Genomic DNA, 24,689 nt, shown 5'->3' on the forward strand with positions numbered 1-24,689 from the left:
AGTGTAAAAACCCAAAAGAGGAACAACCGCAGCAGGATAGTTGGGGGTCTGATATCAAGAGAAACCTTAGCTTTCACTCTTTCTTCATCCGTGAAGCATAACCCACAAAGTATAATAACCCACTGTTTGTGTTTATGTATGTGGAAACCACAAGACCACCCAACCATGCTGCCATATCCCTTTTAAACACACACACACACACACACACACACACACACACACACACACACACACACACACACACACACACACACACACACACACACACACACACACACACACACACACACACACACACACACACACACACACACACACACACACACACACACACACACACAAAGAGTCACTGGGGCATGTTGGGTCTTATTTATGCCCATATCCCTGCCACTGTGGTAGTTAACATGCAGAGCTTAGATGACGTTCAGTGTGGTCGGCCAACTGTTTCCATGCTGGGGCTGTTACTGGTTGTGTGGCTGTAAGTTGTTACTGGTGATTTTTTTTGGGGGGGGGATTCATGGACCTCTAATAGAGCTGGTGTTACACTGATCACTGAGTCTGATGAGGTTAATATGAGGGACTTTTTCCATGTCCCAGAGCTTGTCCATGCAATGCTTTTCGATACTTACCATGAATAACCATAAAGACAGAGGAGGCGAGGCAGTGAAGGAAATGGGCAACATATACAGTACGTGAGTCACAGTGAATCTGACTTCTACTGATCAGTTACTGCAGATCTGGAGCAGACTGGATGATTCAATTATTTGCTTAAGGTTAAACAATCACTTAAGGTATTCAGTCCTCAGAATCATAACCCAGCAGTTTCAGATCTGAAAGCAGGAGGTAGAAAAGTCGAGGTTCAGAGGACCCACTGATCTAAAAATATTCCCCATGGTTTTTCTCCCTCCTGAGAAGGCTCTTCTAATTTACTTTGTCTATTTTGCTTGGGTTCCCTGTACACCTATGAATACACGTGTGTTTCCAGCGGTCTATAGATGATGTAAGTAATCTGGGTGCCTAATCAGAGTAGGCCAGTACAAACACCTTCCTGTGCTCGATAGCCGGAATAATAAAAGTGAGGAAGGAGAGAGCGAGCTAGAGAAAAGACGAGATTACTGTGAAGGTAGAGGGAGAACTCAAGGTAAAATCTTTGCTGTTCTGTGTCATACTGGTGTACTTAATTACCAATAAGGAAAAAGATTCATATTTACATTAAACAGCTATAAAAAAAAATTCAGATGAGTTTTAAATGGGCGCAAACTCAGAGATTGAAGGAGACCTGTATCTTTTACCACAAAACAGAGCACATTTCCTACTGCCAGGCCTCATGTCTTCAATCCTTTTCCCTTGTCCACCAAATTCACTTACTTCTTACTCTCATAGCTAGCAAAGATGTCTTCAAAGGCCTCTAGAGGGCGCTCCTCTGAGGGATCAAAGTAGAAATCGAGCATAGAAGCTCGTCTGTGGAGGGGAGAGGAGAGAACCGCACACACTGGGGTCACCAAAGGGTGGAGAGGACGTTGGTGACTTAAATGAGGTGAAGGAAGATTCGCCTTTCAGGGTGATGCTAAAAGTTAGCGTTTTTGTGGATTCAGCTCAAATGACATTTAATAATTCAGATAAACAGCTGCAGAAGGCCTCGGACGTTATTCTTCATTATCTCATCCAGTACCAAAGACACGAGGAGGTCCACAGTTCACCAACCATTTTAAACATTTCCTTCACCATCAGCAAGGACCATCAAACTGGGAATGTAATCAGTGTGTTTCCTGAAAGTTAGGGGTAACAAGGACATTGAACACAAAATGAACAGGACAGTCTGCTCCGACTCCCAAAGATCATTAGATGACCGACTCCTCCAAAGGAAACCGACCTGATAGTTAGAAAACCAAAACCATGAAGATCAAGGGAGACAAGTTTCATCTTCAGCTATTTACATTACTTACTTGTACATTCTTTCTATTGGGGCATTGGAACGCTGAAGCTCTCCTAAAGGAGTTCTGGAGACTGGACGGACAACACCTAAAACACAACACACAATAACAAGTGAAACAGTGTATTTATCATAAGCAGGCTCTCTGGCACCATAGAGGTTGATCAGAGGCACATGACTGCAGAAGTTTCTGTTGTTTTCTTTTTTCTCTTAATTTAATCTTGCTAATCCACATAAAAAGGCGCCTACGTCAATGGGCTGTGTCTGAGAGGACAAAAATAGTCTGGAGGATTGAGAATTGCAGCGAAAACTTCAAAATCTCCTAAAGCCTCACGTTTCTGAACTCTGAACATATTCCTCTAGGTGCTGACCTGAAAAGGCTTATCACACAGCAAAGAAACTGCAGCGGTCAGGAGGTTTGCTATGAAATGCAATAGTGGTCTGAGGATACAGCTATGATATGCTACTTTTTGAATACTTTCAAGAAAATTCTCAGATGGAATGTGTATGCTGCCAATAACAAAAGAGGCAAAAATACTATAATTTAATTTGACCCATGACTGGCTGACAGTGGTACACTGATAACGTACCGGATGTTTTGGCAGCCCAGGAACGGCCAGCCTCATTGAAGGCAGCGAGGCCTCTGATGGTGGCGCGCAGGATGCCCCACCGAAACATGGCAACCGGGTCCATGCCGATGAGCTGCCGAACGTAGGCACGATCACTGCTCCGCAACAACGCCACAATGTCAGGACGCATGTGGTCTGTGTTCTTCTCACGGAAATCCTGGTGACACCAAAGACGGAGTAAATTACACCAAATCCTTTGAATTGAAGGAATCAACTATTGATGTTTCACCTATGGCTTATCCATCTCCCTGCTTACCTTTATCTGATATTTGACTTTTCCAGCAAAGTGGCGAATGACGAAGGCGGGCTCCATGACGGCTGTGGGGATAAAGTATTTGTTGCCCTGGTGCTGCTGCTTGAATTTAGCCAATAAAGTCTCGTCTGTGGCGTGGGGAAAGCTGGGGCACGAACACAGAGAAGAAAGAAAAGAGATAAATGGAAAGGCTTCAACAGAATTTAAACAAACTTTATTCATTCACAAATGCCTTAGACATGAATAGAGAGCGAGTCCTCTGTAGCTGTGTCTTACTTGCTCTCCTCATCAAGCAGGTAAAGCAGACCAGTGGGCTTCTTGCTGATGAGGTGGATACAGCCCACGTTGTCTGTGTAGTCGATGTTGTGCCACGTGATTCCCTCTGCTTGGTACTCCTCCTGCGTGAGACAGGACGGGGCATTTCAAGGACCAGCTCAATGGAAAAGTCGAGATGATCTTTCTGAATTATTTAACCAATTAATCTGAAATCTGAGAATATTTTGAATGTGTGTGCCAAAAAGATGGAGCAGTATGACATTTGACTAAATTATTAAATATGATAATAATTAATTCATCTTTCATTTGTATTCTTATCATAGCCCTGAACTTTGAGGGATACAAATAACTTCCATGTGACACTACCTCCTATCAGAGATCAAGAACTTTCAATGATTCATCATTAGTCATTTATGGAGCAGGAGAACACACAGAAGTGAAAACAGTTTGAATTACAGGGAAGTAAATCTTCTGACCTCAGTTTCACATTAGATTATTTTAGGACGAGGGACATAAACCAATGATCTCACCTGTTCCAGATTGAAGATGTGATGATTGAAGTAATACTGCAGCTGCTCGTTTGCATAGTTAATGCAGAACTGCTCAAAGCTGTTTGTTGCAAAGTCCTCAAAGCCAAAAATGTCCAGGACACCGATGGACAAGCACTGGAAAACAAGACACCAGCCGAACATTGGAGATATATTATTCAGTGTTTTACAATGTGCATATGTATATTTCTTTCCATGTATTTTGAGCGTATGAGTCTCACTGGAACAGATTCCTCCATGTCTTTCTTGTTAAGCAGTGCGTGATTGATGCGTAGGACGATCCAGTCGAACAAGGCGCTGTACAGAGATTTGGCCATGGAGTCTCTGGCTGTGATAGCCTGATGAGAGAAGAAGTGGAGGATATGAACATTGAGAAAAACTTGAACAAAATGAGCATAAGAGAAAAGGTGCAGTTTGACCGTGTGTCTTTGGAAGGAGACTATAACCACACACAAAAAAGACAGGTAGAGAGAAATGTGTGTGAGGATTTAAAAATCAAGTCAAAATGTTGAGAACTGACTGCAAGAAGAGATCTACAGTATTATCAATAGAGAGGAAGAAGCAGAAAGACACAGTTATGACACGTTGCAGAGACTGGTGCTCACCTCAGAATGGCTGTATGGGAGGATCAGCTTGTCATTGACTGTTACTGTTTTCCTCTTCGTCAGCGCCTCGACCAGCAGCTCCTCTTTAACCTGAGAGAGGCATCCACAGGTTAATGCTAACGACAGTCAGAAGACAGGAATCAGTTGAGGCTTCCAAAAACATATTAGTTTGACATCTCAGATTGGTGGGAAGTTTCCATCACTTCTGTCCAGCACCAAGTGTTTAGACCAAGTTTAGATGTGCATGCTTTTGTATACTTTCTTAACATTGACAGTGAAATAACTCACAGGCAAAGCGATAAATGGATTCACAAAGAGACACACAAATGTGTTACCTTTAGCAGATCAGACAGCGTGGACAGGACCTCTGGTGGTCCCACATCCAGCCCCTCGTCTCGGCCGGTTGACTTCCTCCTGTAGGTCACGTTGCCCAGATACAAGATGGCCGAGAGGACAGAAAAGATCCTGCAACATAGTCATCAAAAGAATTAGATAAAGTTAAGTATCAGTCATATGACAAATGCAGCGACTGCATTGCTCCTCTTCGGCCTCATCATCTATTTATGTGAAAAATGAATAGACGCCTTGTCTCTCACACTATCAAATTATCTGCTACATTCGTTTGTTAGATGAAACTGTTGGTGTGAAGCAGACTCGCTAAAGAGTAGCTTTGTTGTAATTTATATCTTGATCAAATGACTCCATGCTTTGACAAAAATAACTTTTTAAGGACTGAGGGGGTAAGAATAGCAGGCTCCCACATTACACTGGACATGTTCACTTACTGTTTCTTGGTGGCAGAAAGGAAGCCAACCATCTCCATTGCCTGCTGCAGCCTTTCAAAGTCATGACGCAAATCTTCCTCATCCTCGATCTTAAAGTTTTGCTGCAAGGAAAGACAGACAGTTAGTAGGGCAGTCGATGTAGATGAGACAATGAAAGCAAAACACGAAATGGAAAAATAAACAGGAAGATCAGAGGCGAATGAAAGGAGAGAGGTGAAGATAGAGGGGCATATTAACGAGTGAGAGAACAAAGACACCTCGATTAGCATGCAGTTCACATGTGCGCGCTGAACAGGGACTGTGTACAGCAGCTTATTCAGAAGCCTGACAGTCTGAATGAATAACAGGTCTATGAACAGTGAATTACAACAGGTTGTAGTAGTGAATATTTATAAGATTGATCAGACTAGTGTAGAATAAATCTATCTACTAACTCTAGAAATCTCTGTCTGTATGTAGCTTGCATATCTTGAAAGCCTTTCATCTTATCTGCTTCACAATTGGCAGTGTTGTATCCCATTTGCTGTAATTTTTTAAATAAACAGGCGACCAGTGCTCTGTAGCCGTGTCGGCTGATACTCCACGAAAGTGATGTTGTCGATCATGACAACAGCAAAAACAACAGATTTTCCAGTTTGGGGTTCTGTAAACTTTGAATAAACAAGGGAACAAATCATTGTGGGGTTCTGTGGATATTTTAACAGTTTTAGAAAGTAAGCTGAAACCAGCATCACCACAGGCCAAGCGTACAGCCGATTCCAGACAGTAATTTTTAGAACAGGCACTGCACTAGTGATATAAAGAGATGGGTGTTAACTGCTGGATGTGACGCAACAGAAGCGCAGCACTGCACCTGCTTGAGGTAGAAGTATTCTTCAGGCGGCAGCAGCTTAAACTCCTTCCTCTCCTCCTCTGAGGCTCCCAACAACAGGTAGTAAAACACATGGTAGTTCCTGGAAAAAACAACACGGTAATACATGTAAAGTCAAACACTTCATTGGATAAACTTATTCATATGTGCTTCCATCATCTTGTTTGTCTTATTATCTGGTATGTTTGTGGTCACAAATGAGGGGCCGTTACTGATAAAACTCATTGTAAAAAGATAATTAACAGAAGACAATGGAGGGCAGTGACATGAATCTCAGTTTCCACTCTCGGTATCAATGGGAAGGGACAGTAGATACTCAGGTGACAGCCTACGAGAGCAAGGATTTCCCACACCTATTACTTAGAAACGATGACATCATACAGTAGATTTCCTCCCTGACTCGACAGGCAAGAAGCTCTGTCAACAGCAGCTTGTTTTTGACAGTACACTGGTTAAAGCCTGGAGGATACAGCGGCAGGTTTGTCAATGAAAGGTGATTTAATTTATCAAAACCAGCTGGAGAAATCTGGAAAGGAAGCGGCTGAATAATAAAAAACAACGGTGTGTTTTTAAACAAAGCATCAACCAGGTCGGCTGAGCTGTTCAGTGGTAGATAACAGGATTACAGAGCAACACTCATGAAAGTTTGTGTGTATCTGTATCAATGTATCAACTAGAAAAGATAAAACAAAACTTGTGATGTTTGGAAAAGTCTTCCTGTGTCAGTAACAGTTAAAGCACAGTGTTATGGATAAGGCTTTGCTCTTTTATATTGGACGGGTTAGGGTGTTCTGTTGGTTTCCCAGTGGTAATGATTCATTCTTCAGTGATTATATCACACAGAAATTGAAAACACTGGTGGATTTTCTCTTTCCTTACAGACTGTGTCTCATTGAACAGAGTGAATGTCACTGTGAGTAACAGCAACGTGACAGAAGATTAAGTGACGACATGACCAGTGAGGCGGTGTCTCTCAGGAACGACTGACAGGAGAGGGATTTTTTCCCCTTTATCATTTGTTTGTGTAGCAAGGTAATTTTTAACTCAGACAAAACTGGATTCACAGGGCCAAAACAAACTTTATCTTGTGAAGGAAATTCTGAGTACCACAAGATTTTGTCACAAGCTTTATTTAATATTTAATAATACTAATATTGACAAAGGTAAAGGCTAACTGATATATTTGATTTATGACAAGTCTGACAGCAACAATATGTGAGTATGTGTATATATGGGTGTACAAGTGTAAAGACTAAAGACAGCAGCCTTCAGCTGACTGCAAACTGTCAGTGGCTCCTGCAAAGAAACTCCCCATGTTTGTACAAAGGGCCCCATGAAGGTCAGTGGGGGTCAGGGGTTAAGACCCTGCCCGTCTCTCCTCACCTCTCGTTCTTCTCTCTGGAGACCAGCCGAGACTTCTCCAGGAGATACTTCTCCACAACAGCCCTAAATAAAGGAGAAGAGAGATGAGGAGGAAAGAAAAGAGGACAAGAGAAAAGTGGATGAAGAAAAAAACAAAGAGGATTAATCAATTATCACTATGGGTCACTCAGCGCTGTCTCTCTGTGAGTGTCTGGATTTTGTCGGGTCACATGTGAAAGTGGGTTGGTAATAAACAACGAGGGGAGGAGCAGGAGGGGGAAATTAGGACAGATGGCCGGATCAATCAAAGAGTGAACAAAGCTTTCAGATAGGGTCCCATGCGTTTCACACACATAGCAACACACAGACAGACAAGCAGCAAAAACCAGACAACCCTGTTGTTAATTTATGTAACTCCATTGTATAGTAAAAATGATACAGGTACCGTAAGCTTTATCCTGTCCGACCTCTGCAGTCATGAGACATGCCCTTTTAAAAGTAGCTGTATTTACCCACTACTCCAGGCCAAGGTCGTTAGGTTGTCTAAATCAGACTGCAAATCAGTCAGAGTGGTTATTTTCTATATCCAAGCAAATACAACACTGACGCCAGTCGTCATGATACACTAAGAATATAACTGTGCTGTGAGAAAGGTTGCGGTGTCCATCTGCTAAAACTGATGCCTCAAATACAGACGTACTGTGCATCTACTGCACTGATCCACTGGTGGTCATTTTTAATTTTCACCGTTATGAATTCAATTAAAGATGTTGAGATTTGTTTTAGTTGACTAAGACCACAGATACGCCGAGAAATACCATTTGATCATTACATAAGAATAGTTACGATTAATCTTTAACAGAGTAAGTTCAGAATATGTTTAACTAGAAGGGTAGAATGCATACCTCTACCAAGGCAAAGGCCCTATCTCACCATTTTAAAGAAAGTAAAAAAGAAAAAGAAAATCCTTGATCTACTCGATTATTCTGACTGGCAGGAAAGGTGATAATACTTTTTGACCATATCTCGACAGACATCATTTGTATCAAAGGCTTTTAGAAAAACCCTATTATTTATACCAACTGATTAGAGAATAGTAACACACATATACAGTACGTTAGCTCTCAGGCATTTGTCACTCATACACCAGCTCCTTTTTACACCTCCACTAAAGTGGGAGTTGCTTGTCATGGTCCTGCTCCATTACGCTCAGTCCCAGTGAGGAAGGATTAGACGCACAGAGAGTCAGTGTGAGAGAGAGAGAGCATAAAAACATCCCGTCAGTGAGTGGGCCTGCTCAGAAAGCAGAGCAGAGTGGAACAGCAGCCTTCCCTTTGTTAATCTCCTCTATTGACTGTCTGAATGGCTGCCACTGGAGATGGAGAGATAGACAGGCAGTCTTTGTTAAGTCTACAGAGCAGGGCTGCCGTGATCCTCTGAATACTTTACTGGTGTGAAGCAGAGGTTTTCTTGAACACGTAACCTGGAGGTAACTATGAGAGGTGTTTTAGTTTTTAATATTTCGTTTTCAAAGTCGGACGCTCCCAACTACCAACCCCAGAAATAACAGTGAAAGGGAAATTAAAGCCACATTATTACAGGAGCTGGTTGAAGGACATAAAGGATATTGATTTAAGCTAGTTTGCACCACATATAAAAAAAAAAAAAATCACCTAGTGCACATTTCCTGTGTTGCTATAACTGATCTGCTGCAACTGATACTGCCACTAATCAGTCATAACCACCTGAAGGGTCATGTGAGTACAGACGGTACATGTAAAAAAAAAGTTTTTTAATTGCATGGTAATTTGCACTGTTAAATTTATCTACTAGCTTTTGTCTTTTGTAATAATTATGCTTTAAAAAAAAAGTGATTTCACTTTAAGGTTGACCAAATAATAACATTAATGGAGAGAACACATTTTTTTTGTTATGGATAAAGATAGAAAAAAAATAAAATAAATATTGTTATTACTATTATGCCTTACCATGAAAATGTCCAATGGCCCATGATATAAGAAATGGTGATCTAACATAATGCATCATTAACATTTCATACAAGGTCATTTCATCTTAGTGACAGTTTTGTGCATCACATGACACAGCCACGTTACAAGCACTGACACTGGGACAGAAACACATGACAGTGTGACAGGCTAATAAGTTAAAACTACCCTTAGCAAGAAGCTTCAAATATTAGCTAATGTTTTTCACTTAAGTTTCTTAGTGACACTCTGTTATTCAGGGAGGGACTACTCTGTAGCACAGAAAAGCCCAAACTGTCAATGATACACTCTCGGGATTGGTTTACAAACGATTCTCAGGGTGAGAAAATCAATAGAGCACAATGAGACCTGGTGCCATCAGGGGATAATCAGGTCGGGGATGCCCACTTACTGTGGAGCTTAGCAGCTGTCGCCACAGGCATTTGCACACTTGAAATCATATTTTATTTATATGAAAACGCAGCATATACACCCATGTGAAAAATCTCATCCTGTCTGTCTATAGTCCACATAGCGTATAGAATGTTCTCCACACCCATTCATCTCAAGACCCTTGTATAATGTTGTCTTTTTTAAGACATTATACTGAGCAGCTGTTCCGCTCTTCTGATGAGGAACTGAGGAAGTGACACAGCCGACCAGACTTTGATGCAGCTCCTAACCAGAGTTTGAATGCTGAGAAAAAAGGAAGGACATGCTAGTGGTTCACAGTTTCGGTGCCCCCACAAACATAAACACACACTGCACAGATGAGGAACCACATGACCAGCAGTAAAAAGAGCAAAGAGGAAGAGATTATAGAGGTAGATGACGGTGGTGACGAGCAAAAGGAGGAAGATACAGAACATAACACATTTAAGGTATGTGTATGGTCATTAAGACAATGCGTCAAAAGACTTGACCTGGTCGAAAGTAGTAAATTGCAAAGACACAAACAAACACACACACACGGAGCCGGTTTTAATTACTCACCCTCTGACCACTCCACTCTCCAGATAGTTAACCTGGATGAATTTACCAAAGCGGCTGGAGTTGTTGTTGTGTGCTGTCTTGGCATTTCCAAAGGCCTAGCAAAAACAACAGAGGAGAGAAACGCATGTTAAGTTTAATGGGATCAAGTCAAAAACTAACACAGATACAAATAACTTATTCAGACTAATGCAAAGTTCCCACAGCTGTTTTACCTCTTGATATTTGACCACATAAATCCAAATGATTTAGATGAAGTCACACGCAGAATAAAAGCAGCAAATGATTTCGGAGCATCGCATCAGGCTCGATTTTTAAGCATTGTCCTCTATTGATGTTTTGAAACCTAACTTGAAATGTGCAGAGTTGCAAACCTCACACGGAGGTGCAACAACACAACTGAGTGCACCTTTGAGTCAGCAGATCTATCAGCACCCTTACTGGAGTCAACAGCAGCAACAAATCACCATGGTAACAAAGAAACTGGATAGTGCAGGGGTTCAATCTTGTTTTTAGACAGCAGCTGAGACCACAGAAGGGGGTGGGACCGTGTGTGTGTGTGTGTGTCTTTGGGGTTTGGGGGGGGGGGGGGGGGGGGGGGGGGGGGAAGCATCTGCAACTCGTTGTCCCCTCTTGCCCTCCCCTCACTCTATTGCCATCCATCTCTTTCTTTTCATTCTCTTCTTTTTCCTCCTTGAAGACCTTTTCCCCCTCATTCCCTTGATCAGTATGTGTGTATGTGTGTGTGTGTGTGTGTGTGTGAGTAAGAGAGATAGAGACAGAGAGAGAGACAGAGACAGAGACAGAGACAGAGACAAAGAGACAGAGCGAGAGCGAGAGAGACAGAGAGACAGACAGAGAGAGAGAGAGAGAGAGAGAGAGAGAGAGAGCATAGGTCAGTGATGATAAATGAGGTTGGGACAGACGTTTTCTCTGTAATAGCAGACAGAGAGGACCAGGGTTACTCTCCAGGCCTCAGGCTCATGCTAACCCAGCCAGGGGTTTATTGCACTGATACGGTAACAGAATAGCAGTCGTTTTCTCCCCCTTCATGTTGCACATGCTCCCATGGCTACAGAAAGACAGATACACACACAGACACTCAACAAAAGGCCACCACAGGGGAAGTGGATTCAGTGCATGTTAAATAGGAGATTGGGTCTACCAAAAGCAGTTGCAGGGTGAATTTGATACAGTGGTGTTAGGCATGATTAGAGTTAGGGGGCACAACAGACACACAGGGTCTGATTGAGATTTGGGAATGTTGACCTATTTTCAATTCCTCTGCGCCAGCATGCCTGGCTTCCTAGATTAACATACATGCTCTTGTATTACTAAAGCTTTTATTTTGCTGTCTTCCAATTTGCATCAAAATAACAACTAACCTTTATTGTCTCTTTGTACAAACAAAATTTCACTTTCAGATAGTATTTCAGGGAAGTGTGAGCAAGAGCTGCTGCCTCTTGATGAAAGAGATAGTATTTTTTTTCTTATCAGAGACCAGAATATGTTATCTTCAGTTGACTTGGACTTGCTCAGACAAGGCTCCTACCCTCTAAATTTCTGGGATGTCATGCTCGCTCTTTTTTTTTTACTCTTGGTGTGTGTGTGTGAGTATATATATATATACACATATAAACAAATTATTTTATGTGTATGTAAAGTTTTGCCTTTATCATGTAGGTGCATAATGTGTAAAACTGTAGATTTATTCTAAATATATCAAATGTGCTAAAGGGTACAAAGCCACCACTGTTCCAGGTCTGAGGCTCAGTAAAGCGTGGTTTGGTGCTCTTTCTCCAGAGAGTCTCACTGCTCAGTGCTGCCCTGAGTGCCCAGTACTGTCTTGATCATCTTTACTAAACAAACATTGCAGCCAAGAGAACAAACCCTTGGAAATCTCTGCAAAGCCCAGACCACTGTAGCATGGGGGGAATGCTAAACATGTCACTGCATCATTCGTATTCGAACATGCCCATTGGTGAGTGATCTAATTGGCTGCAAGGCTCAGCAGGTATGAGGAAATGGAGCGACAGCTTGCCAAACCATGTCCAGAGAGAAACGTGGTCTGATCTGCATTCTTATGAAATATGGGTGCTGTAACAGGTACCTATGGAAGAAAAAGAGTGAAGAAAGAGTGAGAAGTAAAGAAGAAGAGAGAAATAGGTCACAAGCAGACAGCAGGGTGATTTAGCATTCTGTAGGGTGTGCATGCTGTGAATATGAATAGCTAGTGACCATTTCATGACGTCAGACGCTGTTTTAACTGATTCCTTTCAGTGGTGAGCGTTCTCCTCTCGCAGCCTGCTCCCTTAAATATTTCTACTTCAACAGAGCCAGACGTACAAGAATAAAGTATCATATCCTCCTTCAATGCACACACACACACACACAACCACACACATCTCCATACAAACCAAACTAGGGGAGTGTCTTGAGAACAGAGGAGTTTACGAGTTGTGTGTCTCAACAAGCAAGTGGGGCAGAGACGTGAAAGTATAAATTATATACTTTAAAATTACATTCAATGTTAGGCCTTGCACAAACATGAACAAATAAACAAACATGTGAGAGGGAACAGTGTTATGGTGTACACAAAATGAGATGTTCAACCAAACAACAAATTAAATTTGCTGTCGATATTCCACAGAAACAAGATTTTGTGTCTCTATGTGTCTGTACTCTATACAGCTAACTACACCTAGGAGGTTATGTTTACAGCGTTTGTTTGTCAGTAAGCAGGATACCAGGAAACCTACAGGACATATTATCATGAAACTTGGTGAAAGGATGCAATATGGGTCATGGAAGAAGTCATTAAATTCCGGTGCAGATTCGGATCAGGAGGCAGGGACCCAAATTTCATAGTTTTCTCAGAGAATAATTTATGGTTCTTGATGTAAAAAAAGGTTTCAGTGTGTGCAAATGCTTGCAGATTCAAACTCAACTTTTGCCTGCACTTGGTCTTACTACTATACATGGAGGTTCTTCTGCAATCCTTTAAAAGTCTTGCTCAAAAGAGCTTCAGTTAAACTTTTCCACAGGCTCTGCCAAGGCTTCGACACTGACACCTCACTACAGCAGGGATACACTCACAAAAGGACTCTCAATAGTCCAACTGCCAAAAAACGGTTCCCACATTCACAGAGGACCACAGCAGGCCAGCATACAAAACTCATCAAACCTTCACATGGACATGCTCACAAGTTCAGTGGCAGACACTTTCATCACAGACAACTAAAATAAATCATGGACCTTAAGGCCAATATATTGATAGGCTCTTTAATTACAGGATCAACTGGTGAACCCCGCAGGAGGGTAATGAGCTATGTGATCACTGTAGTTGTAATGTTGAGGCAAAACATCAATGGTATTTAGTGACCAAATAATCACTTTGTTTGTTGTGAAAAAAATGCTTTGGTGAGATCACATGATGTTGGCAGTGACTGAATGCAACTGCGTCTCTACACAGTTCCTCTTCTATGCTTGGCCATGCTTCAAGCTGCCACTATATCCCTACGACTACACTTAAACCCCTTGAGCTTAACTCAACTGAATAGTTAACAAAGAATTGATTCTTTGAGGTACAATAATGGCATCAACAGTGCTTAAAGGGGCTGGAGCTTAGATTCAAAATGTTGAATGTTCTGTTGATACGGTCATACTCAAGCATCTCATGAATGTACTGCATGAAGATCTATATTCTTTATAGTGTTAAACAGAATAATATGGCAGTACTTTATCTTAACTGTTGATTCCTAAATAATAAATCAAGCTATTTTGTTCAAGCAACGCAAACATGAAGGATTTGCTGCTTCTCACTGTAATACAGCATATTTACACTGAACATCATTGAGTTTCAGACTGACTACTTGACAATGACAGACCTAAACAAATTACACCTTTAAATATAGAAGATGATAAAAAACTAACAATCCACTTATGAGACCACATTTAAGTTCACTCGATCCAGATTTTTATTTGGATCTGCACAAAATTGCACAAAAAATCATAACTGCCAGTCCCCTCAACATGCCTAATTTGTTTCATCAATATCCATTACATATTTTTTTTAAAGAAAAACAGAAATAAAATAAAATTCCTGTATCTGCACCAAAATTAAATTGTTACTTTCCTGACCAATATCAAATCCTTACACCAAGTTCCCTAGCAATCCATCCAGTAGTTTTTCTGTATTCTGCTAACTAACATACAGACAATTGAACAACCAACCACGGACAGAAACATAACCTCCTTGGCGGAGGTAATAACGGCAAAGCCATCATCAACTTCAGTGGAAACAAACTAACTTGTGTTGCATGACAACAGCATAGTGGAAATACAGTGGTGGCAGTGGTTGTTGCGAGGGAAAAATTGTAATTGATTCAGTATGTAGTAGTTGATTGTAACAGATGACAGCCATTATAAGCAAAGGCAGAAAATCTGGTCAAACGCTTCGATGCGTTAACATTAGCTTCATCACAGTTACAGGCAGAAGAACAAGACACACAATAGAGTAAAAGAAACACAACCAGAAGAGTTAAGATTAAGTTTTCAGGCACCAGTTTTGCTCCTCTTGTGGTCTGGTGTTTTACCAGATTGAAGCCATTTCAAGCTGCTCCACCCATGTCTAGATGGATCCCACATCAAACTCCAGCTTGTGGTGTGGTCACAGTACCATTATTAGACCCCGAAGTGGCCTGCAGCATGCTGCTACATGTAAGCTGTATTCGGCCTCTAAGGAACAGCATGCTCTACTCTTTAATATGATTCTTCATGACATGATTACAGTTAAAACTTTGTCTATGTGTGTTTGTGTGTGTTTGAGATGAATGACGCTTGTGCATGATGCAGCAAATTAAACCAAGTAATGCCAGCTTTTCCCAAGACCCACAATGCCACCCAGCCTGACCAAATATAGCTGAGGAATAAAGCGGTGCAACCCATAACTAAGAGATAAACAATGGATCAGCAGACAGAATGGCCAGTTACTCCTCTGCACTTCCTGAAAAACAATACAATACTTGGGTCTCTCCACGCCCCTCGAGACTCTGAGCTAGGGGCAGCGAGAACTACTGCTGCTGCTTCCCGTGTCGTAGGCGCTTCCTGTTAAAGAGGGTTCCGGATGATAGGAACTTCCTGTCTGAAGTTGTGAGACATGATGGAATGGAGGAGACGGGGAACTAAGCAAGAGAGGTTTAACATAAATATGCAACAACTAGGAGGTTATATTGTAGTAACTAAGTCCAGGTTATCTTAGTGAAAAAATTGAATTTACTGTGAGGTACAGTTGTACAAAAATGTTGACATCAGTCTTGCTATTTTTGGCTCTTCTTCACCACTTAAATCAATAGCATCAACGGAAACGTTGACCTTGAAAACAAGTGGGAGAAAAAAGAAAAATAAGTCATGACCTGCATCATACCAAACATCAAATGCTTATGAAAAGGAGAGGTGTGTCAGAGGTGGCTAAAACCACTTCCTGTCATGTTAGAAATAGGTCATAGTACGAGGCCATATGATTCACAATGACAACTGATACTTAGACTAGAAATAAGCTACTCAGGTCTTCTGAAGATTTGCTTTTATTTGCTCCAAAGACGAGGGCGGTATTTTCTAAATAACTTCGGGATTATTCTGCTGTTGATTTCTCTCTTTTAGTTAAAATTGTTTCGTTTTCAGAGCAGGAATGAATCAAGGAAATGTTAAGTCAAACAGTTGTCTTATAAATACCCAGTAACAGGAACAACTTGATCTGAATTTCCGGACTACAGGCACATATCTCCAATATGTTGCCTCCCATGTGTAAGCTCTCTCACAGAGGAGGGCCTTGCTGACATAAAGAATAAATGGGCTTCACAGCTTGGTGAAATGTAAACGGAGACACCAAAAAACATGTAAAAGACGATCAACCAGTTTGACCAGTTCACAAGTGAAATCGTTATTTCTAGCCGGTGAGCTGTTTTGCAGGTAGAAGCCCATTTGTTCAACTGCAGCAAAGCCCTAAAGTAGGGCAAAGGCTTTCCCATATGGTTTCAGGTTGTGGCCATTCACTCCGCCAACAACACAGCCCACAGCCAGAGTCCGGCACCACACACGATGATCTCATCTCCTCAAAATGTGACCGGGCCTGAAGACCTCCCCTATAGCTTCAGGATCAACACACACACACTTTTCCACCACTGTAACCTGATAAACTTCTGCGAAAAAAATAATAAACTTTAAAGTAAAAGAGCTCAACTTCAGTAAACCTGTCTAAAATAGAAATCTTCGCTCCATATATAACGTCTGGACTGGAAGTTTTCAGGAAACAACCACCAGAGGTAGACTTTGTGAGTGGAGAGAAACTGCAGGGAACATAGTTTTAGAGTTATTGCTTCCTCTGTAAAGGAACTTTTGTTTCTTGTCGGCCATCTTAAGAGCGTGCTGCAGGAGCTGGGGCTGGTTGTCAAACAAGTTTTTTTTTAACAACTACGATCTAGCAGGGTCTCTTAGCACATAACAGTGTGGAAAAATAAATCGTTTCCTTAAACTTGTCTGATGACATGTGGATGCTGTGATACACAAACCTGAATCGTAGATCTGTTCAGCATCCAGGATGATTGACAGACGGGTCAGACATGGAATCGTGTCTCCACTTCCTCAACTGACCAGGCCAGCAAACCTAAACCAGTCTCCCTGTCTGCCCCTTCAACCACAGCTCTGGACTGGGCTGACACATACACACACGCAACACGCAAAACACACACACACACAATTCCGGGAGAGAAAACCAGAGTGGCAGTGCGTCTGCCAAAGGGACCAGAACTCTGCTGATGGAGAGGAAAATCTCTCCTTCACTTCCCCCTTCCTCCCTCCATCAGCCACCCAGAACTGAGGACTGACAGAGTGACACACAACAAGGGACTGATGCTTTCAGAAGGTGCTTATTCACATGCATGTGAAGGGAGCAGCAGTTCAGTGAATGAAAGGTGCAGTACTCAGTCAGCGAGTGTGGAGTTGCTAGGGAAATGACAGACGATGGATGGATACACAATGGGTGCAACTTACTGTAACTGCACCACCCTACATTATTGTCAGTAATACAACTAAATGGGGCCATTTTTTTACAGATCAGGGGTTTTTCACTTTTCCAAAAAATGTTGTACTTTGAATAAACCACGTTCCTCTTATGGCTTTCCTGGCTATAAGATCTATTCTTAGCTACATTACTGTGAAATAAAACAGAAAAATACGTGGAGATCTACTTCTAGATCAACCTGAGAGTAATTAGTTCTCCACTCCAAGGAAGGCTGTAGAACTGAAACTAGTACAGGGATTTCTGCTTTTTGTCTACATGATGGTCAGCTGATTGCAGCCTTGGGTCGCAAACTTTCATGCCACCCAGTACACTACCAACACAAACTCAAAACATAATGCTTAATTCATCTGAGCCAGAACTGCAGGGTAGTCTAATTGTCCAGTGTTGAAGATATGCATTGTATCAGTACATTGTGAAACTACTCTCACAATGGACTGTTCCTTATTAGAGAGGGGGAGGGATGTTGAAAGCTGAAAATTACTTCACAATAATAACCCTGCTTGAAGTCTGAGCAGAGGTAAATTCTACCATATGTGAAAGTAGAGGACCTTGTTTCTCATTACAGGGACAACATTTTTTTTACAAACAAAGTCAACTCCGTTTTTGTAGCAGAGCTCAGGGATTAAACTAAAGTGCAAAACAATGCAGTGTAATAGATGATTTTTCATGTGGCAATCATTACTTGTTAAACTAGAATACCAGTCTGTGTCTGAGCTTTTATACCACCACCAAAGCCAAACAATGGAAGTTATCTAATTGTCAAATCTCAGCAACTTAAATATCAGCTTTTAACATCAAGATCTAAACATTGACATGAAATGCTGAGAAAAAGAGAAAAACTTTAAAATCCGCTCCTTTAACTGGCTTAATGGGCTCTACCCTGCCAGATCCCTCTAACAAGTTTGGTGCAGATCAGTGAAGCACTATTTGAATAATCCTGCTGAAAATATCAACAAACTAACAAACAAACAACAGGGGTCTTCTTGTCTGACCATATTTGTTTTGTCTGTTTTTAATTAACCCTGACGGTTTCACTGTCTGCTGCATAGGTAAAAATAATCAAAGTTGAATAATGTAAGTTGTAATAAGTTCTAGCTTGTAAAATATGAAGATTTATTGCATTTATTTGACAAAACTATGTGCGCGATAATACACAATCTGTAGACAAAGTATTTGATTGTTTAGTTGAGAGAACAATAGTCATTTCTAAATGTTGGTTGCAGCCCTATAGTTTCTGATGTTTTGACATTATGTGAAATATGTGTTTTCATTGTTAAGTCATAAGTGAGAAAAGAGGTTTATTCTGTTGCTGTGATTAGTCTGATTAGCGTTGCCTTACCCTCTGCACCATTGAGACAGTTGGTCACTGTGATTTATCAGACAACTAAGCAACGTCAACAGGCTGCCTGACTCAGACGATCAGGCTGCCGGCGTCTGCCTGTCCACAATCTGCAAAATGAGCACCTACATTAACAACCAGCTGGCCTTAACACTGCAGTGAGAATAATATCCTAGAAAAACCTATTACATTTCCCCACCAGCTCCTGTCTCTTTAACTGACACAAGGTTTGCCGTCTCAGTTTGTCTGTAGCTTTGGTTTACTCTGTCCTGTCAGCGGTTGTAGAGAACAAGTCAGTACAAGCTTGTATTTTGTCAAAGCAGGAAGAGAAGCGCAGTCACCTGACCCGTGAAGCAACAAAGAAACACCAGTGATGGTTCAACAACAGCTCCAAATTTAATTTATGTTTCGAACAGAATATAGAAATTATTGTTCCAAGAACATTTAGCCAACATTTAGCGCGTTGATTGGAAATATAAATTCATAATCATCACTGTCTGCTCTGAACTACAGAGACACGGAGAACAAACAAACAACCTTGTCTCCTCTACATTCCCACACAGCGTTTTCAAAGACAAGAGGCCACATGAAAAGGTTTATGGTGCAACTTCCCATCCTCTTTTTCATTTCTTCTTTCTGAGTACACTATAGTCTTAATGTTATAGGGTTTTACACTGTTCTCATTTCCTTATGGCCCATAAGCTCAGCCCCTGACCTAAAGAGCCATTAAGTCACTGAAAATAAATTTGCTCTTTGCAGAATGGGATTTGATACGTTTATATGATTGTTAAGATCACAGTATACATACTTCCTGTGCTTGTGCGTTTGTGTGTGTGTGTGTCTGTGTGTGTGTGTATGTGTGTGTCATGGCAAAATGATGAGTCAGTTGTTAAAATTGTTAGATCTGGCTTAATCAAGACGGTGATACTTTTCACACCTCACTGAAGCTACTGCAGAATGGACACCAAGCATGAACAGCATGAATAGCTGTAATGTAAATAACTCTTGGATACCAAATATTTAATACACGTGATTAAGAGATGAGTTCCATGTGACTGATGAGTCAAACGGATGAAACGCTCAGAGCTCATGGAGTATCAACACACACTTGTTTCATTCTTTGTTTTGTCGTTATACAGGACCAACACCATCTTTTATACCACAGACGTTAGCACATCTGTCATCTAACGTCTTACCTCCAAGACTGGTCCAGCCCCCAGTATGGTCCTCTCCACCCCACTGGCGTAACCCTTCTGGCTGAGTGCGGTCAGACAGTGGATCAGGAAGTTGGTACTCTGGGTCTTGCCTGAGCCACTTTCCCCAGAGATGACGATGCACTGGTTGACACTCTTCCTGAGCATGGCATAGTATGCCACATCTGCGATGGCAAAAATATGAGGCTCCAATTTACCCAGCTGGTGGTTCTCGTACATCTTGACATACTTAGGGTTGTAGATTGGCAAAAACTTGAAGGGGTTGATGGCGATCAGGATGCTGCCTGCATAAGTGTAGATCTTTTTCTTGTAAAAACGTGTGCGCAGGTTATTTAATATCCTGTCCTCATTGAGGGCGGGCAGGTTGCAGAGGTCTGCAAAGTCATCCTGTTGGGGTGGGAGGAAACCCCTGGCAGCCAGCCGCTGTACCTCCTGCTCCTTGGGCACAGTAGGAAGGTGGACATAATGAATAGTACCATCATGGTTCCTCTCCTGGGTCAGAGAAAAGAAAAGAAATATAGGTTATTTACTGTTGACACACTATCTTTAGAAAAGCAATTCAAAATAATGGGTGACAATGTGTTCAACTTGTTTGTTGTTTCTCACTGAAAATGACTAAAATGTCGAAGAGGAAGCAAAATGTAACAGTCTGGTGGTGAGAGGATTTTTCTCAGTGGTTTACATCCACTGGTTGACAGAAAAGTGAAGTGTGTTCTCCAAACTCTACCTGCAGTAAGAAGTAAAAGCCGAGGCTCTGTTGGTGTTGCTCTTGGGCTTTCCGAGGCCACAGCAGAAACCTCTGTACTGGCTGGTCTCCGGCCTCCAGCACCCACTCCTCGCCACCACATTCCTTCACCTCCGCCAGCACATACAGACGACCAGGGTCCAGCCCCAGCTCAATGGCAGCATCCTTGATTACAGAGGCTGCTGTTGCATCCTTCTGCACCCTGAAGAATTGATAGAAGAATTTACAGTCTGATCGATACTAAATGTTGCTGTTTTTTAAGAAATAATACAGAAATTTGTTTTAGATGAAAATAACATCAGGTCTTTAGCAGTAACATTGTGGAACACTCACCTGAGGTTGCAGCAGGTGGAGGGCTGGGCAGTCAGTCGAGGGTAAATCTGAATCAGGTATGAGCGGTCATCGTGATCGTTAAGGTTAGCTGGCCCATTCCCCCCTCCTCCTCCACCTGCGATCGTTGCCATGGTGGCAGCGCCATCTCTGACACTCATCCTGAGCCAGGGGGAGTGGCCTCAGCATGCCGCACCCACGGTTTCCCTCTCACCACGCAGCACCTGGAAATTACATGTTGTTTGATAACCATTATCAGTCTGACCAGTATGAATATTGACATTGGACCATAATAGAGACAAAAGTGAGTTTATAACTAAAAAAAGTCAATAAAAGAGTGAAGAGTGACTTTCAAGCCACCTATTATCTATTCAACTAAACTCTCAGCACTGGTGTATTGCCAGTAGAAATCCAGTAAAATATCTTACACAGAGAAAGGTTTCCAATATAAAGCATTACAGCTTCCTGAGAGCCTTAGCAAATGCCCAAGCAATGTGTCATTGCCGGTCTGAGCAACAATTTTAAAACGCAAACAAAATAGTTTACTTTTAAACAAAGTCTCAAACCAAACAGAAATCTCATCCTTGGAATCTGAACTGAGTTTTAGATTCGGCACATTATGCAACTCTTCAAGAGAGATATGGGTGAGGCCAAACAAGTAAATGTAAAGTTTATATGACACAGGCCTCATAAATAGGCAACAGATCATTTTTTAGGCCAGTTTCCTATCAAGTTATTTACTCTACTAAGCATCTTTCCTTCAATTAGTGATTTATCATAAACAGATGTTACATTTATGTGGATCTGGGAAGATGTCAGCAATATACTCCAACACAAACTGAGTGTCTAACATTTACCAATCACAGATGAATTGTTTCAGAAGAGGAATTGAGTGAGAAACAAAACAATGTAAGGTGAGAAATCAAACACCATGTTGTGAGAGGACAAGTGTGAGGTTAACAAATGTAGCCTCCTGTTCTACTGGTTAATTGGATTGTCTAGATGCCCTGGTATGACAAAACTCTAATTTTTAGTTCAGAACTTTAAAATGTTTCAATTTAGAATATTTACTAATCCTTTACTGATTCTGCTCCATACTAATCAATAAAATGTTTAGGTCGTTGTTGGTATGACTTCATTTTGCCAATGACCGAACAGTTGAAACCTTGCATAGAGCTTTTTGCATACCAACAACAACCAACAAGTCCCGTTAGAATGATCTGTCCACTGCAATTAATTGCTATATATCTGAATTTATGATTAATTTATACTTAGTAGGCCAGCAAGTGGAGTGGATATGGGGCACTGTGGTTGATTTAGTTAATGGAGCTATAACACCAATAAATTAGTTGAGTAGAAGGTATAAGTTCAGTCAGCCACAATTTCCTTTGGTTAACTGCTGCCCTGGTTACCATTCAGGCTTTAAATTATCATTTGAAAAAATATGTGTATCAAGGGACATCTATATATAGGTCTACTATTTATTTACAGAATAAAATACCTTATTACACAAATTAGACTTGTATTGATGTGTCAAATATAATTATTTAACTGCAAATTATTCTATATTACGTTTTAAACATTCATTTAACAGCCAAATACTATGTTTGTGTAGATACAGCGTATCTGTATTTGTGTTTACACTTGACATGCTAACTAGCAGCAATGCAGGCCCGTTGGGGGAGTGTGCTGTCCTTAGGGCTGCAAGACTTAGCACAGCCTTAAAATAAGTTTTAAAACATAATATTATCAACTAAAGCATTTAACATAGATGCTCAGACACACAAAGAGAGGAGGGAGATGCTGCATATAAGCTTTTGTTTGGGTTGGAGAAACAGGGGTGCTTGTGCACCATCTATTTTCAGTGAATATCATATATATATATATAAAATGTTTAATTCTGCAAACCACTGGTACAGTAATGATTTTATTTTAACGGTTGTGATGAAAGAGCTGCCCAAACTTTATCTGATCAGTCAAACTAAACGATAACAAAAAGCTAATTAACACAGAAAAACTGTATCGGCATTGTAACATAGAGAATAATAACTCAACACACAAAAGACAGGGTTTAATTTGTCTGTCTGCGGTCAACTCTTGCCCAACACATAAATATCTCAACATTTTAATCTTAGTTGAATACATAGGGAGGCTAAACTTTTCTCAGCTGACGATAAAACAGCTGCTAACAGTGGCTGTGCCCAGAGGAAGACATGAGACAAACATTTCAGAGCAAGAATGTTAAAATAAAAAGTAGCACCACATTATATAAACAAACTTCAACTGGATAATATTTGAATGAGAGAAAGTCACTTGTTAGCCAATTTCCATTTTTTTACTCACATCTAAAAGTCATCAGACTAGGTCAGAGAAATAAAAAAAAAAAAACATTTCAAACTGAGTTGTGTTCTTGTTGCTGTAGAAAGCACATGAGCCTGGGTACAGGGTTCAGACATGTGCATCAGTTCTGACGATGACTTGCCTTTAATAACACTGAAGCAAACTGTTGTCACCTCACGTGTGCAGAACCGTCGCCTCTGAAACTGACGTCGCAGCTGAAGATCTGCACAGAAATTGAACCCTTCCGCTCAATGATAGCAACTTATCGAGTACTTATGGTAAACCACAGTGGTTTAATGACGCCTACAGAGATGTTTGACGTAGAACTCTTTGCCAAAAACTTATCCATGTTGTTTTGGCAAAGAAATGTAATTGAGGCTTGATATGTTACAGTGTAATCATAAACTTTATTGTAAATAACTGTGAATAAAAAGATAATGTAAGAAAATAGACATTTGTTTAGTAAAATGTAAACATGATAGCGCATCTTTTCTACATTGTTTATTCAGTAAAATAGATTTTCATATCAGCAAACATAAACGCTGATACTGATATGTCTGTGAAAGGCTCATGTCACCGGATTTATATCAATCAACTGATAAATCTGCAAGGCTCTATCTAGTCAGAACTTTAACACACTCTTCTGTTAAAGTTTAAGATAAGGATTTCAAAGCACAATTTAGTTCTATTGACATCACATGTCCGTGTTCTCGTCTCACATAAAACCAACTCTTGACAGAGAGCAGTTGTTTCCAGGCAGTAAAGCAGCTTTCCACACCACAATCTACTGTGTAGCAGTACAAGACTAGATAGGGCCAATACTACTCTGTAATTTCCACTCAAATAATCGTACAATCTTACTTCTTCATATACCTACGAGTTAACCCCAAACTCAATTTACTGACAGTTTCAGATTATTTTGCCAGACTGATGGCATTTTCACATCATCACTGTCAAACTGAAACCTGAGCGACACCTCTGATTGAGGTTTTGAAGTTGACGCTTTGAAGTGAAGTTCTGAGGTATTTCCGAACTGATTCAATCTTAGGAGCACAATCAGAGGAATACGATCCAGGTTAATGCAGTCTGTAAAAAAACTCAATACAGTTCTATATCTGTGTGTGAGTCACAGAAAGCAGCTGGGTAAAGTTTGGTCTAATGATGGATCACATAGCGTGGCTTTGCATCAGCATTGCATGCTGTGTAAACTGTAAGCCATCCTTGGAGAAACAGGAACCTGGTTTAAATCACTGCATGGCAGGCAGACTGCATTGCTTTGGTAACCCGATCCAAGGACGGGTCCTTTGAGCCTACAGTTTATCACTTCTAACATTCAAGCAAAGACAGTTTATTTTCTCAATCTGAATAATAAGACATGTTATACTCTGAGATATGCCCAAAAT

The 24,689-nt window shown here is 41.0% G+C and overlaps 1 protein-coding gene across 6 annotated transcripts in view; it reads right to left on the minus strand.

Annotated features, from left to right (window-relative positions):
* Positions 1-24,689, minus strand: part of si:zfos-588f8.1 — a 53,703-nt gene that overhangs the window by 12,336 nt on the left and 16,678 nt on the right. For all 6 annotated transcript variants that reach the window (XR_009921926.1, XM_062395073.1, XM_062395072.1 and 3 more), the window contains exons 2-16: positions 20,950-21,170; positions 20,599-20,818; positions 19,854-20,363; positions 10,241-10,335; positions 7,284-7,346; positions 5,883-5,982; positions 5,030-5,130; positions 4,580-4,709; positions 4,245-4,334; positions 3,861-3,977; positions 3,622-3,756; positions 3,092-3,213; positions 2,819-2,960; positions 2,524-2,719; positions 1,947-2,022 (exon numbers count right to left, since the gene is read on the minus strand). Coding sequence is in view for 5 of the 6 variants with exons in the window: in XM_062395073.1 (XP_062251057.1) it covers positions 1,947-2,022; positions 2,524-2,719; positions 2,819-2,960; positions 3,092-3,213; positions 3,622-3,756; positions 3,861-3,977; positions 4,245-4,334; positions 4,580-4,709; positions 5,030-5,130; positions 5,883-5,982; positions 7,284-7,346; positions 10,241-10,335; positions 19,854-20,363; positions 20,599-20,818; positions 20,950-21,107 (2,255 nt within the window). In the remaining variant the exon portion in view is untranslated. The remainder of the gene's footprint in view (positions 1-1,946; positions 2,023-2,523; positions 2,720-2,818; positions 2,961-3,091; positions 3,214-3,621; positions 3,757-3,860; positions 3,978-4,244; positions 4,335-4,579; positions 4,710-5,029; positions 5,131-5,882; positions 5,983-7,283; positions 7,347-10,240; positions 10,336-19,853; positions 20,364-20,598; positions 20,819-20,949; positions 21,171-24,689) is intronic.

Source organism: Platichthys flesus, chromosome 9 (assembly GCF_949316205.1).
Source record: "Platichthys flesus chromosome 9, fPlaFle2.1, whole genome shotgun sequence".
Classification (NCBI taxonomy): Eukaryota; Metazoa; Chordata; class Actinopteri; order Pleuronectiformes; family Pleuronectidae; genus Platichthys; species Platichthys flesus.